This window comes from Drosophila mauritiana, chromosome 3R, assembly GCF_004382145.1.
Source record: "Drosophila mauritiana strain mau12 chromosome 3R, ASM438214v1, whole genome shotgun sequence".
In the NCBI taxonomy this organism is placed as follows: Eukaryota; Metazoa; Arthropoda; class Insecta; order Diptera; family Drosophilidae; genus Drosophila; species Drosophila mauritiana.
Window position 1 is genome coordinate 13,850,767 of NC_046670.1, and position 10,625 is coordinate 13,861,391.

Here is a 10,625-nt window from a genome sequence, read left to right on the forward strand (position 1 = left end):
TATTTCCAAGGCCTGCTTGAGCTTCTCGAACAGTGCGCTCCAGACTTTGTCCTTGGCAAAGGCTGCTTTGTAGCCCTGCAGGATGTCGATTAGCTCCATGAACACTTTCCGGCCATGGTTATCCTTGGGAGCACCCTCCCGGTAGAGCAGCAGTGTCGGATTGGTCAGGATGACCAGCAGGCGAATCAGTAGATCAGATAGCTCCTCGTGATGCACATAGTCCGGCAGCATGTAAACCAAATCCGTTTGCAGCACCTTGGAGCGACCCAAATGACGGCGATACTCGTGGTTGTCCAGGTCCCGACGCAGTATCCATATCAGGTGCTGAATGGATAGTACAACTTTAGATTTGTGGGAATTTAAGTAAATGAAGAGGTAAGATACCTTGAGACCCTCGGCGGCATCAGGTTCCGCTTGATATTTCTGTCCATCACTGTATCCCAAGGCCGCACACGTAGCATCAATGTCCGCCAGCAGAATAGACATCGTGAAATACACTTATCACTTTAATTTATATTTATTAAAAGTCTAATAGACTTTGCGACATAAACAAAACAAAATTTCACAATGATTTTCGCATAAAAAGCGCGCGAACTAAATCAGCTGCGCAGAGCAGCTGATCGATCTCTTCGTGGTTTAGAACTCCACTGGTAAGTAGCGGTGGTGCACACCTTTTAATTGGAAACTAACATCGATGATCCATTTCCAGTTATCGATTGTTTTAAATGTTTTCATACATGTTTAAATTCAAATTTGAACACAAATATTTGTTTAACAATAATAATTAAGATTTGTATTTGGTACAAGTGACAAAAGAGTGTAGTGGCAAAATTTAATTCAGCAGCTAAAGTTTTGCATTTGAATAAGAAAATTCAATTCAAATGCGTATATATTCCTCCGAAATGTTTTCTCTGCGCAAATAATCCATATGTGCATTTGCATAAAACACTTTTCCAATGCGTGTGTACATTCATTCGTTTCCATCTTAAATCGATTTAAATCCAAATTATTTGCTTGCATAAGACCCACTTCCCCATCCTGCAGAGCCATTTATTTGGGTTGCTGGCTATAAGATCCTTGACGAGAGCAAAAGGAAAGCGCCTTTTGTGTGTGCCTGTCTCCCAGTGCGGTAAATTCAAATCTTTTCACCATTTTCATTAGTCATTGGAGCAGGAAATTGCCGGGGCCACACCATCTGAGTCATGCAAGTAGCTGTGGTGGGAGCTGGTCAGGATTGTTCAGGATGGGATGGAACTGGTCAGGATGCAGGCGCTCTAATCATCCGGACACATTAAAAAGCAAAGGCTATGGGGAAATGGCGAAATTAAAAGCAAACATCGAGGCTCCTGTCCAGGATATATTTACCTATGATATGAACAAATACGACGGGCAAACTTTTCCCACGAAGGATGGCAAACTTGGGGCCACCACCTGCTCCTCCTCGCCCTGCAGCTCTTCACTTGCCCGCCATCCCCGCCGCTGTCATTTCCCCCGGCCGAAGAAGTTGAATTTAATTAACTAAGTAAATGCCCAGACATGGGCCCGGCTTGCTTATTTATCAAACTTCTCGGCACTGCGATGATGGGCAACTACTGCACTGGCAAAATCATATACTAATTGTCATCCAAGTGAAACATATGTGTAACTAATCATAAAGCTTAAGAAAATATGGAGTAACTTGGTATACCTATTTACCAATGTTTTACCAGTTTTTCATATTTATGTTCAATATAGTTTCATAATAGTTTTCTTATTTGGCAAAGGAATAATAAAGCACAATAACTTCGCTGTGAACTAAAATATGTACTTTTGAGATATATATATTAAAAACCATAGTAAGTTATTGATATTTTCTTGTTGTGCACAACTTGAGCTAACTACAAGAACTTGCTACCCAAATAAGCAGATCACGTCAAAGCGGCCAAGTTGCCGGAGTGCTCGAGGGATCGGTTGACTCAGTGACTGAATGACTGACTCACTGACAAACTGACCGACTGGCAGATTGAGGGACTGAGAGACTGGCGGGCTGGGCGAAGGACACTATGCAAACCTGATTATAATGTGTCAAATCCATTATGTGCTGTCAGGCTTTTAGGCACAAAAAGCGCCGCCCGTTGCCAGGATTTTCTTTGGGGTCGTCAAACGAATTTCTCAAGTTTTGAGGCAACTTTGGCCCCGTCAGGTTTTGCTGGCCAGACAAAGTTAATTATGATTCTGGGCCTCAGTTAAGCTGTCGAGTGCCTCGGGCCCAATTAAATGCATCGCCACAGTGCCTTCAATCAATTGTTGGATAAACTTGCTGATACGATTTTAAACTGGACACTGGGTAAATCAATTTCATATGAATTACCATAATTACTGTAGGAAATTAGGGCCTGTCCGAAAATAATCACCTATAGCATAATAAATGGACAGCACTTCAGTTAAGTGTTTTGTTTAGTGAAAAATATATATCTTGCTAATGTCTAATATCAAATTACACTTGTGGAGTTGTCACTGTCGCCATCCTGAACTGCAGGCACTTCAACTGCATTGTGTCGTTGGTTCCGCACAAACTCTCCGTTGAACTGAAAGTCGAAAGGATATTCGGCCATATGTTTCCAGGTGTGAGGAATGGGCGGATGGTCCTGGTAAATCCAGAAGCAGCAATAGTTCTCATTCATTTTGCCCGTTCGGTTTTTTCCCACAAAAGATAGTACGCTCATTTGTCGAGTTCGACCCTCGATGCGCTCGATGTCCCCATTTTCGCGCGGTGTAGTTATTTCCTCGGCGACTTCGAAGTCATCGAGGGTCTCCAGCGGATGAGTGATTTCCGACAGCAAAAGTAATGTCACCGCAACTAAAGTTTGTTTTAAATATTTCAGAAAACTAATAGATTTCTTTGCTTACCAAATGCTGAGAGGTGTATTTTCATATTTAACAACCATTCAAATTGAAAACATTGATCTTACTAAAGCAACTCAAAGAAAATAAAGCTAGAATTAGTTTTTACAAGCTTGAGTGTGAAATTGTAATTATTTCATTCGACATGCATTATAGTCTTATTATAAATGAATTTTCACCCAAAAGACGACTAAAATATATGAAATTCAATGTTACAGAATTTTATATTTTATTTTACTTTTTAAAAATACATGAAGGGACTTTGAGTAAGAGGCTAACGAGGCGGGCGATGTGCAAATATTTAGGAGGACCACTTCGCCACCATTTCGTTGCGAGAAAAAGCCTTGATTCCCGCGATCGACGTCACCACATGGAGCTGCTCGTTAGTGGCTCCCATTTGGCTCCGGGTGCACCATTGTTAGTGCTCGGCCGGGCTCGGCAAACAAAGTGCGGCCGGAATAGGGAGCCCAGATGGCCCACTGCCGCCCGGAGGCGACTAAAAGTGCAGCGGAATAACAGCATCTGACAGATGTCAGCTGCCATGTTGGCTTTGCAGCTTGTGGCCGCCATTTCGCCAGAATTTGGGCCACCTTGCAACTCGACGCTTCTGCTGGTTACCCGAACGCCCAGTGATGGTGGTTTCCAGTGGCACTGTCCCTGGTGTTTAGTGCTCTAAATAATATCACTCAAAATTCAGTTTGTAATTAAGATTAATATATCTTGAGAAAATTACTAAGATTCAGGCATGCATTAACTCATCAAAAAAGAATTATTATATTTATAAAATTGCATTTTTGAACTTGCAGCTCCTTGGCATATATTTTCTTTTTCTTGGAATTTCAACTGGCTGCAAGGACTCTTGCCCATCACTGCCTGTCCCTTTCCGCGTCCGAATTCAATTGTTTGCAGAGCCTTCATCTTGCATTCTGATTGCGTGGCTTAATTGCATAGCAGCCGCGAACTGGGCCAGATTTGGTTTTGGCTTTGTGTTTGGCCGAAAGGTGAAAGCGAAAGCTGAGTGCGCTTCTATGGAACCGCAGCCAGGACGAAATGAAATTACCGCCAGGCCACAAGGAAAACAGAGTCGAACTGCGTGTGGCTTCCTTTTCATCCTGCCAAAACAAAGCTGCGCGGCAAAACTGAAGGAAAAAAAATATATTTAGAACAGAAGAGCACAGCACAGCACGAGGACGAGGAAAAGGACTCGGAACAAAGCGGGGAAAACAATTTCCAAACAAATAAAACTCACACCTGAGACTTGGGAGCCCGCAAGTGTTCTGGTCATCTGGTTGGGTCTCACAGCGGTTGCCCCTGGCGAAAATGAATTGTTGTAAATCAATTTGTACCAGACCAGCAGGGCAACAACACAGCGCAATTACACGGGCATTTTTCAGTCGGAGTGGGTGCAAAAGTGGGGGCACTCTTGCCAATTTGTTCGCATGGCCTACGATTTGTTTTTAAGTATTGCCTGTAAAAAGCGCGTCATAAGTATTATATCGTTGCCAGAAATTGCTATCAATCTATTTGTTAAAAAATGTGATAAAAACATAAAAAATTAATTACATTGATATCAACACTATTTACATAAAGGAATGTAGGTTATTGTTGTATGACAGTAAAAATATGATCAGAAATGTGAGCTGTGCAAAAAGTCTTCTCATTGATTGAAGTATGAAATAAATAAAAGCAATAAAAAACATATCAATGAACCCATGTACCGTGCCTCACAAAATGCAGGGCATTCGGGCGACTGCATATCCACCGTAGAAATGTCACGAGAGGAAAGCGAAAGTGGTGCAAAGGAAGCCCTAGTCCATGTGGATATATATGTACAAGTTAGATCCGCACTTCAACCCCTGGCAGGATATGCTCCCCCCGCAGCCGTTGCAAACAAATCAAAGGGAAATTGTAAACGACAAGTTAATCTCGCTTGAAGTATAACCGGAAGCCATTTTATGACCCAATGGACAAGTGGTGGGGCATCCCCGCCAGGAGCGGACCATGTGGAGATGCACCATTTGCACCGACCGCCGCACATTAAACAGGACAATTTATTCTGTACATTTGGCTGGAAGTGCTGCAAATTGAATTAAAGTTCAATGAATGGATGGGGAATGGGAAATGGAGAAAAGGGAAAAGTTTCCTTTGGCCTCGGCTGCGGCTTGGAAGCATCTTTATCTGCCGCTGGCCTTTGTTTCTTGGGAAAACTCTTATATTTTTTTCTGGGTTTTCCTACTTTTCCTTTGGCCCCCCGTTGTTGTGGCAGCGTTTTTCATGATGTTTGCACATTCGCTCCTTGTACCGCCTCGATTTTGAGTTACAAAGCCAAAATCTCAGCAATCTGGGCCAGGCAACGAAAAAGCTGAAATACCTTTTGCATGCTTCATTGGCGTTGCCTTTCTGCTGAGTGAACATCAAATGGGATTTGTCTGCCGGTCTCCCAACCGCCGGACATATGTATCTGTATCGGTGCCTGTGTATCTCTGTATCTCTATCTCTATATGTATTTGTATCTGTGTGCGACTTCCTGTTGCGTAACAGTTCAATGGTGTGTTAAGCACACACCCACATCCCCGCAACCCAATTGATAGATGGCTGTTTATGTGCCAACAGGCAGCACATCGCCTTTATCCCCAATCCATGACCCACACACAACCCACAAAAATAACCCAGAAAGCTATAGTAGGTGTCGATTCTATTTGGCCTTCAGTGCAAATGCGTCAGTGCAGCTGCCATTGTGTACTGTTCTGCCGACTGCACTTAGGCAAATTAATCCCATCAACGAGATGATTGTTAACCGCAATCGTAAACGCAACTCAAACGGCGGCCATTTGACTTGTGCCCCCAACAAAGAATCCTTTCAGCTCAACACACACACACACAAACAGGCGATGCCGAATGACACCCACGGGAATAATCAGCCATGAATTGGGTCGAGATACAAACTAACCTGAAAAACTAACACGAACATCTATCTCTGATCAAATGAAAGTAAGCTTACACAAGAACAACAAGGGGTTATTTAAGCACTTAACCCAATTTTAATTACAATTTTATATGCATTCCTTTTCGAAAAATAGTCTAATATATCTAATTATGAACACATAACTTTTTTAATCATTTAAGTACCTATGTCACATCCCAGTTTAAAGCACTTCTTTGAAACTTTCAATAAGAATGCGCCTTAAATCACCGAAGAGTTCTTCCAGTTTCTAAATCTCCGACTTGGAGGTTCGGGTAATAAAACGCCTTATTTGCCCGGTTGCGTAAGGGAATGTACATGTATATGAGGTATTTTAATCGCATCTCACCGCCAGTTTCTCACTCCGCCAAAGAGCCCGTGTATCTTTGTGTGCCTACATTTCGTTCTTCCCTGCCATTTATTTGTTTTTTATGTTTTCTGAGCGTCTGCCAGGCGCATAACTCAAAGTGCTTCAGTCTGAGCCTTCGATGCCGTGCAGATAATGATGCCAAAAGTGTCGCATTCGATGGGGGGAAGCAAAAAGCTGGGGCGGCCCATCTCAGATTCAGGTAAACCTGAAACCCCATACACACGTGAAGCGGGCAGGAATAACATATCGAAAAATAAATTTCATTGAGTGGTGGGATGTTAAAAAAAAAAACAAAAAAAGAAGGAGAAAAGAAAAGAGCCTCGGGGGCAGGGGAAAGTGAGCAAAGTCAGCGAAATCTGTTTCAATAGCTTTTGTCGGGGGCTTCGGGACTTCAGGACTTGTGGAATGGGTGGAAATGCCTGCGAAAGTCATAAAATCGCGAGAGCAGCTACAAAACATAAACAAGGAGGCTGTGGAGCCATAATGATGTAAAATATATCGCAGAGATTTAGGCGACTTTTTCGGCAGAGTCAAGGTCTGTGCGTGCGCTGATAAAAACGAGATGGTGGGAAAAAAGTAAAGCCAACTGGAAGAGAATAAAATTGCCAAATGGCTAAAAGTGTTGAGAGCACTTCAAAGTCACAAACAAATGCATAAAATATCAGCTCGATATTATTCAATTTGCTCTAATAGCTGCGCTTAACTCACCACCCAGCACGCAGCACACATGGCGTATGCGCAACGTTTAGCTGCAGGGGCTCAGGAAAAGATTTACCCGCACTTAATGGCCGACCAAGAAGTGTATTGATGATGTCGAGCGTTTCAACTTCAATGATGCGCGATTTTATGCACAAGTCTTTTACATAAATTTCGCTCCCTACCAAAAGCGTTTATGTGTGCACGAAAGGATTTGCCATCCTGCAAGGATATTTTGTCTTCCCGGGGCTTTTAAGTCACTTCTTTTTTTTTCTGGAAAGCATGAAAAGTGCCTACAAACGTTAATACGCCTTTGATATGGGAATCGTATTTTGCCTTTGCCAGCTTTACTGATTCGCATTTATGACACTTACCGATACAATTTAGCAGAAATCCAGGCCTCGGGAGTAAACTTTGCATTTATGCAGATCAAGGCGAATTTATTGAAATTTCGCAGTACTTGCCGAATTTATGTGTCATAAATTTGCTCAGATTTTGGCTGTAAATCAGGATTATTGTGAATATTCACGAAAATAAACTTGATTTTCGGGCAATAGCACTAAAAAGGTTTAAGACAACTTAACTTTCTTCCTTTCTTTTATATTTCCGAGATTATACGGACAAACATACGGACATAGAAAGTTATAAAATGTCTCGATACAAAACTGGAACCCTTGCATAAAATTTCAATTATCAAACTCATAACTTGAGTCTGCGTAACCCGGAGGGTTGAGACATTTTCCGCAGGCCATAGTTCAGTCCACCCCCAATTCGTTCAGTTTCGATTTCACCATTTCCAATTACCATTCGTGGGAAAACAGATAGAACATGTTAAGGCGGTTAAGAGGGCAAGGGAAATTTATTAAGTGATAAATTTGTGGGGCATTGCGAAAAATGTCAGAGAAGGTCAAACGGAAAGGGAAAGCTTTCCGGGATTTGGTGGGGGAAAGGTTGAAAATCCACGTCACACCCAAAAAACACACTCAATCAGAAGTCCGTTCGTTGTCAACGGAGCGAGAAAGGAGCCGAGTCGAGCCAAGAAGGATACCGCCTCCAAAAGTTGGCCAAAACGAATCGAAATGAAAATGGCGCACAAAACAAAAGCCGCTCAGAACAAATTACCAGAGTCGTCTTTTCAATGGCTTTGCCTTTCTTGGCTAGGACCATTTGGCCTGCTCTGTTCTGGTGTCGTCCATTCCCTTTTTTTTTTTGCAACTTTTCAGTCTCAACTGTTTGCCAATTGCACTTTTCAACTGGGCCCCATTCGAATGGGTTTCTTTTCGTGTGTGCTGAAGATGGCCAGCGTCCAGTTTTAATGCCACCGTTAGTACTATAGGTTGGGTTGCTCCCTGGAGGCGAATGTGTGTACAGCTGCGCCACATATTCACTCAAGTGAACGGACCCAATTGGGTTTCCTTGGGGAGGTCGAAATGGCCAAGTAGGCAGTTTTTTGAGGGGGCCAGGCAGCCCAGCCCATTCGCCCCTTTAAACATTTATGTAATAGGCTTGAAATTTCCATTTGGCAGCCGCAAAAACTGCACAGCTGTATGGCCACAATGGATCGTTAGAAGCCAGCCGGACACCTCCGAATCTTGGCCAGCACATGGAGTTGATTCCATGCCATATCCCATATCCTGTCCCAATCTGCAGCTGCACCTGCACACACGTATTAAAAATTAAGAGCAGTTACAGCACAGCTTCCCTTTCGCACAACCGAATGAGTCTTAAGCAGGTAATCCGGACGACTATGACCCACTACTCCTGGTTATTACTCAGTTAGAGATGAGCAGGCGAAACGGAGTGTCCTGCCCAGCACAAAGGATTCCCGGCGAGCTTGAAAGACAAAGGATTTGGGGCCAAGAGCTCAGAAATTGGGTCAAAAGAAAATGAGAATGAGCAATAAGAATGAAGAGATGCCATTAGCCAGGATTTAATTTAAGCAATTAGTAATAGATTCGCTGTTTTTAGTTATAATATTCAGTATATTGTTAGAGATTTTTGTGTTTAATAGCTTATTTTAGGATTTAGCCAAATATATACGAGCGCACTTTAAGTATGCTAAATTAATTCGAACTTTTACACTGCCATAGAACAGCCTTATTGATATTCTGACAAGCTATAATATTAAATTGATTTCGTTATAACTTTAGACGTCATTCGGTGGCGCTACCATGAATATATTTCGAAAGGATTATGCCAGCACCATTGGATTTCGTCCTGCATCTCTGGCACCGAGCTCGCATTTCATTTAATTTCAGTATGCCAGTGGCACACACTTTCGGGCTTGCATTAATTTCAAATGCGACCTGGTCGCCACTGGAGAGTCCTTTTCCGGCGGCCAGAACAAAAGTGCAAGATCTGACCAAGCTGGCCAGCTAACCAGCTGGCACGTAAGCTCGTTACGAATTTTAAATTGAAATACTTTGCTGCGGCGGCAGGGTACTTGTGTTTTTAAAAACCCGAAATTAGGTTTGCATTCTGAAATGCGTCCGATGTTCCCCAAAAACGGGCGTAACTTTCATTATTAAAGTGCATTCCGGGTTTTGGGGCAAGGCCAAAAGCTGCAAGATGGTATGCTCTGGGGCATTGGAGTAGTAGTAGCATTCGAGTCGGAGTTGGTAGCTACTCCCACGTCCGTTTTTTGCCTTTTACTTTTGTTCATTTTTAATATGACTTCTTTGCCTTCGGGCCATTCCCCCTTGGTTCTCTCTTTCTCTGTATTTCTCTTTCTTTTAGCTCTGTGTTGGCCAAGTTGGGTCCGAAGTCCGGAGTCCTGAGTCCAGAGTCCAGTGCACTGTGTCCTGTGAGTCTGCGTGCTTCAGCCAGAAAGTTGCGGTCTGCTTGCACTTAAATTATTGCATCGGAGAAAAGTCCTTGAGCCGCAAAGGCATTCGCCCTTTTCAGAGGGCATGGCCAGATGGCAATTAAATAATTTGCGGTCTATGTGCTGGCGAGGCGTAAACTTTTCAAAATGCTTCAAGAAATAAATTAGCCAAGGGCCTGCCAGCTGAAACACAAAGTGCAAGTGCCCTGGCGATTGAAAAACGCCAATTAGCCCGGCCCAAAAGAGGTCAGGCTTATCTGCAGATAGCACTTGCCGGCAAAAAAGGGATGCCTACTCTGTTGGCTCACACAAAATGGCAGGCAATAAATCAATGGTCTCTATTCCGAGCCAACCCTCCCACACAAATGGGCCAACTATTTCATCCCAGGCCAGCAACTTAGCCAGAAGGGTTTGGTTCGTCTCGGCTTTACATGTTTATGCTGCACCAGCAGCATCATCTATGGCCAAAAGCAAGCATTCTGTATTAGGAATATGTGGCATTTTAGGCATCCAGGGTTTTCTGATTTGATATTAGTTGCATTGAATGGTGGAAAAATATGCAGGATTATAGATGAATGATTTGTTAACAGTGAGGTCAAGACATACAGAAAATGAAACTAGAAATGGAAATAAAATAGTTAAGTCCATGCGTAAAATGCTAAATGGTTTTAGTTTTCTAATCCACAATTTACGAATTCCATTCGCACAAATTTAATAACCGTTGACACAGGGTGACTATGGCAATTGAATCAAAATATTTTACAACACAGTGGTGAATTTGTGCAGAATATGTAATATACATTTGGTGAAGTACATAAAGTTCTGTCCATTACCACTAGATGTCGCATTACTGTTTTCATAATTCGTGTGTAGATACATATGCGTAGAAT

General features: G+C 42.7%; 2 protein-coding genes across 2 annotated transcripts in view; both read right to left on the minus strand.

Moving 5' to 3' along the window:
- LOC117142521 (protein timeless homolog) overlaps nucleotides 1–486 on the minus strand; it is a 67,274-nt gene extending 66,788 nt beyond the window's left edge. The window contains exons 1-2 of the mRNA XM_033306564.1: nucleotides 385–486; nucleotides 1–324 (exon numbers count right to left, since the gene is read on the minus strand). Of these exons, the coding sequence (XP_033162455.1) occupies nucleotides 1–324; nucleotides 385–486 (426 nt within the window). The remainder of the gene's footprint in view (nucleotides 325–384) is intronic.
- A 1,932-nt stretch (nucleotides 487–2,418) lies between these two features.
- Nucleotides 2,419–2,935, minus strand: LOC117144754 (the record flags this gene model as incomplete). Its single annotated transcript, XM_033310113.1, has 2 exons — nucleotides 2,419–2,839; nucleotides 2,890–2,935. Coding segments are annotated over 2 exons (414 nt in total), but the record flags the coding sequence as incomplete, so codon positions are not given.
- Nucleotides 2,936–10,625: the final 7,690 nt, after the last annotated feature.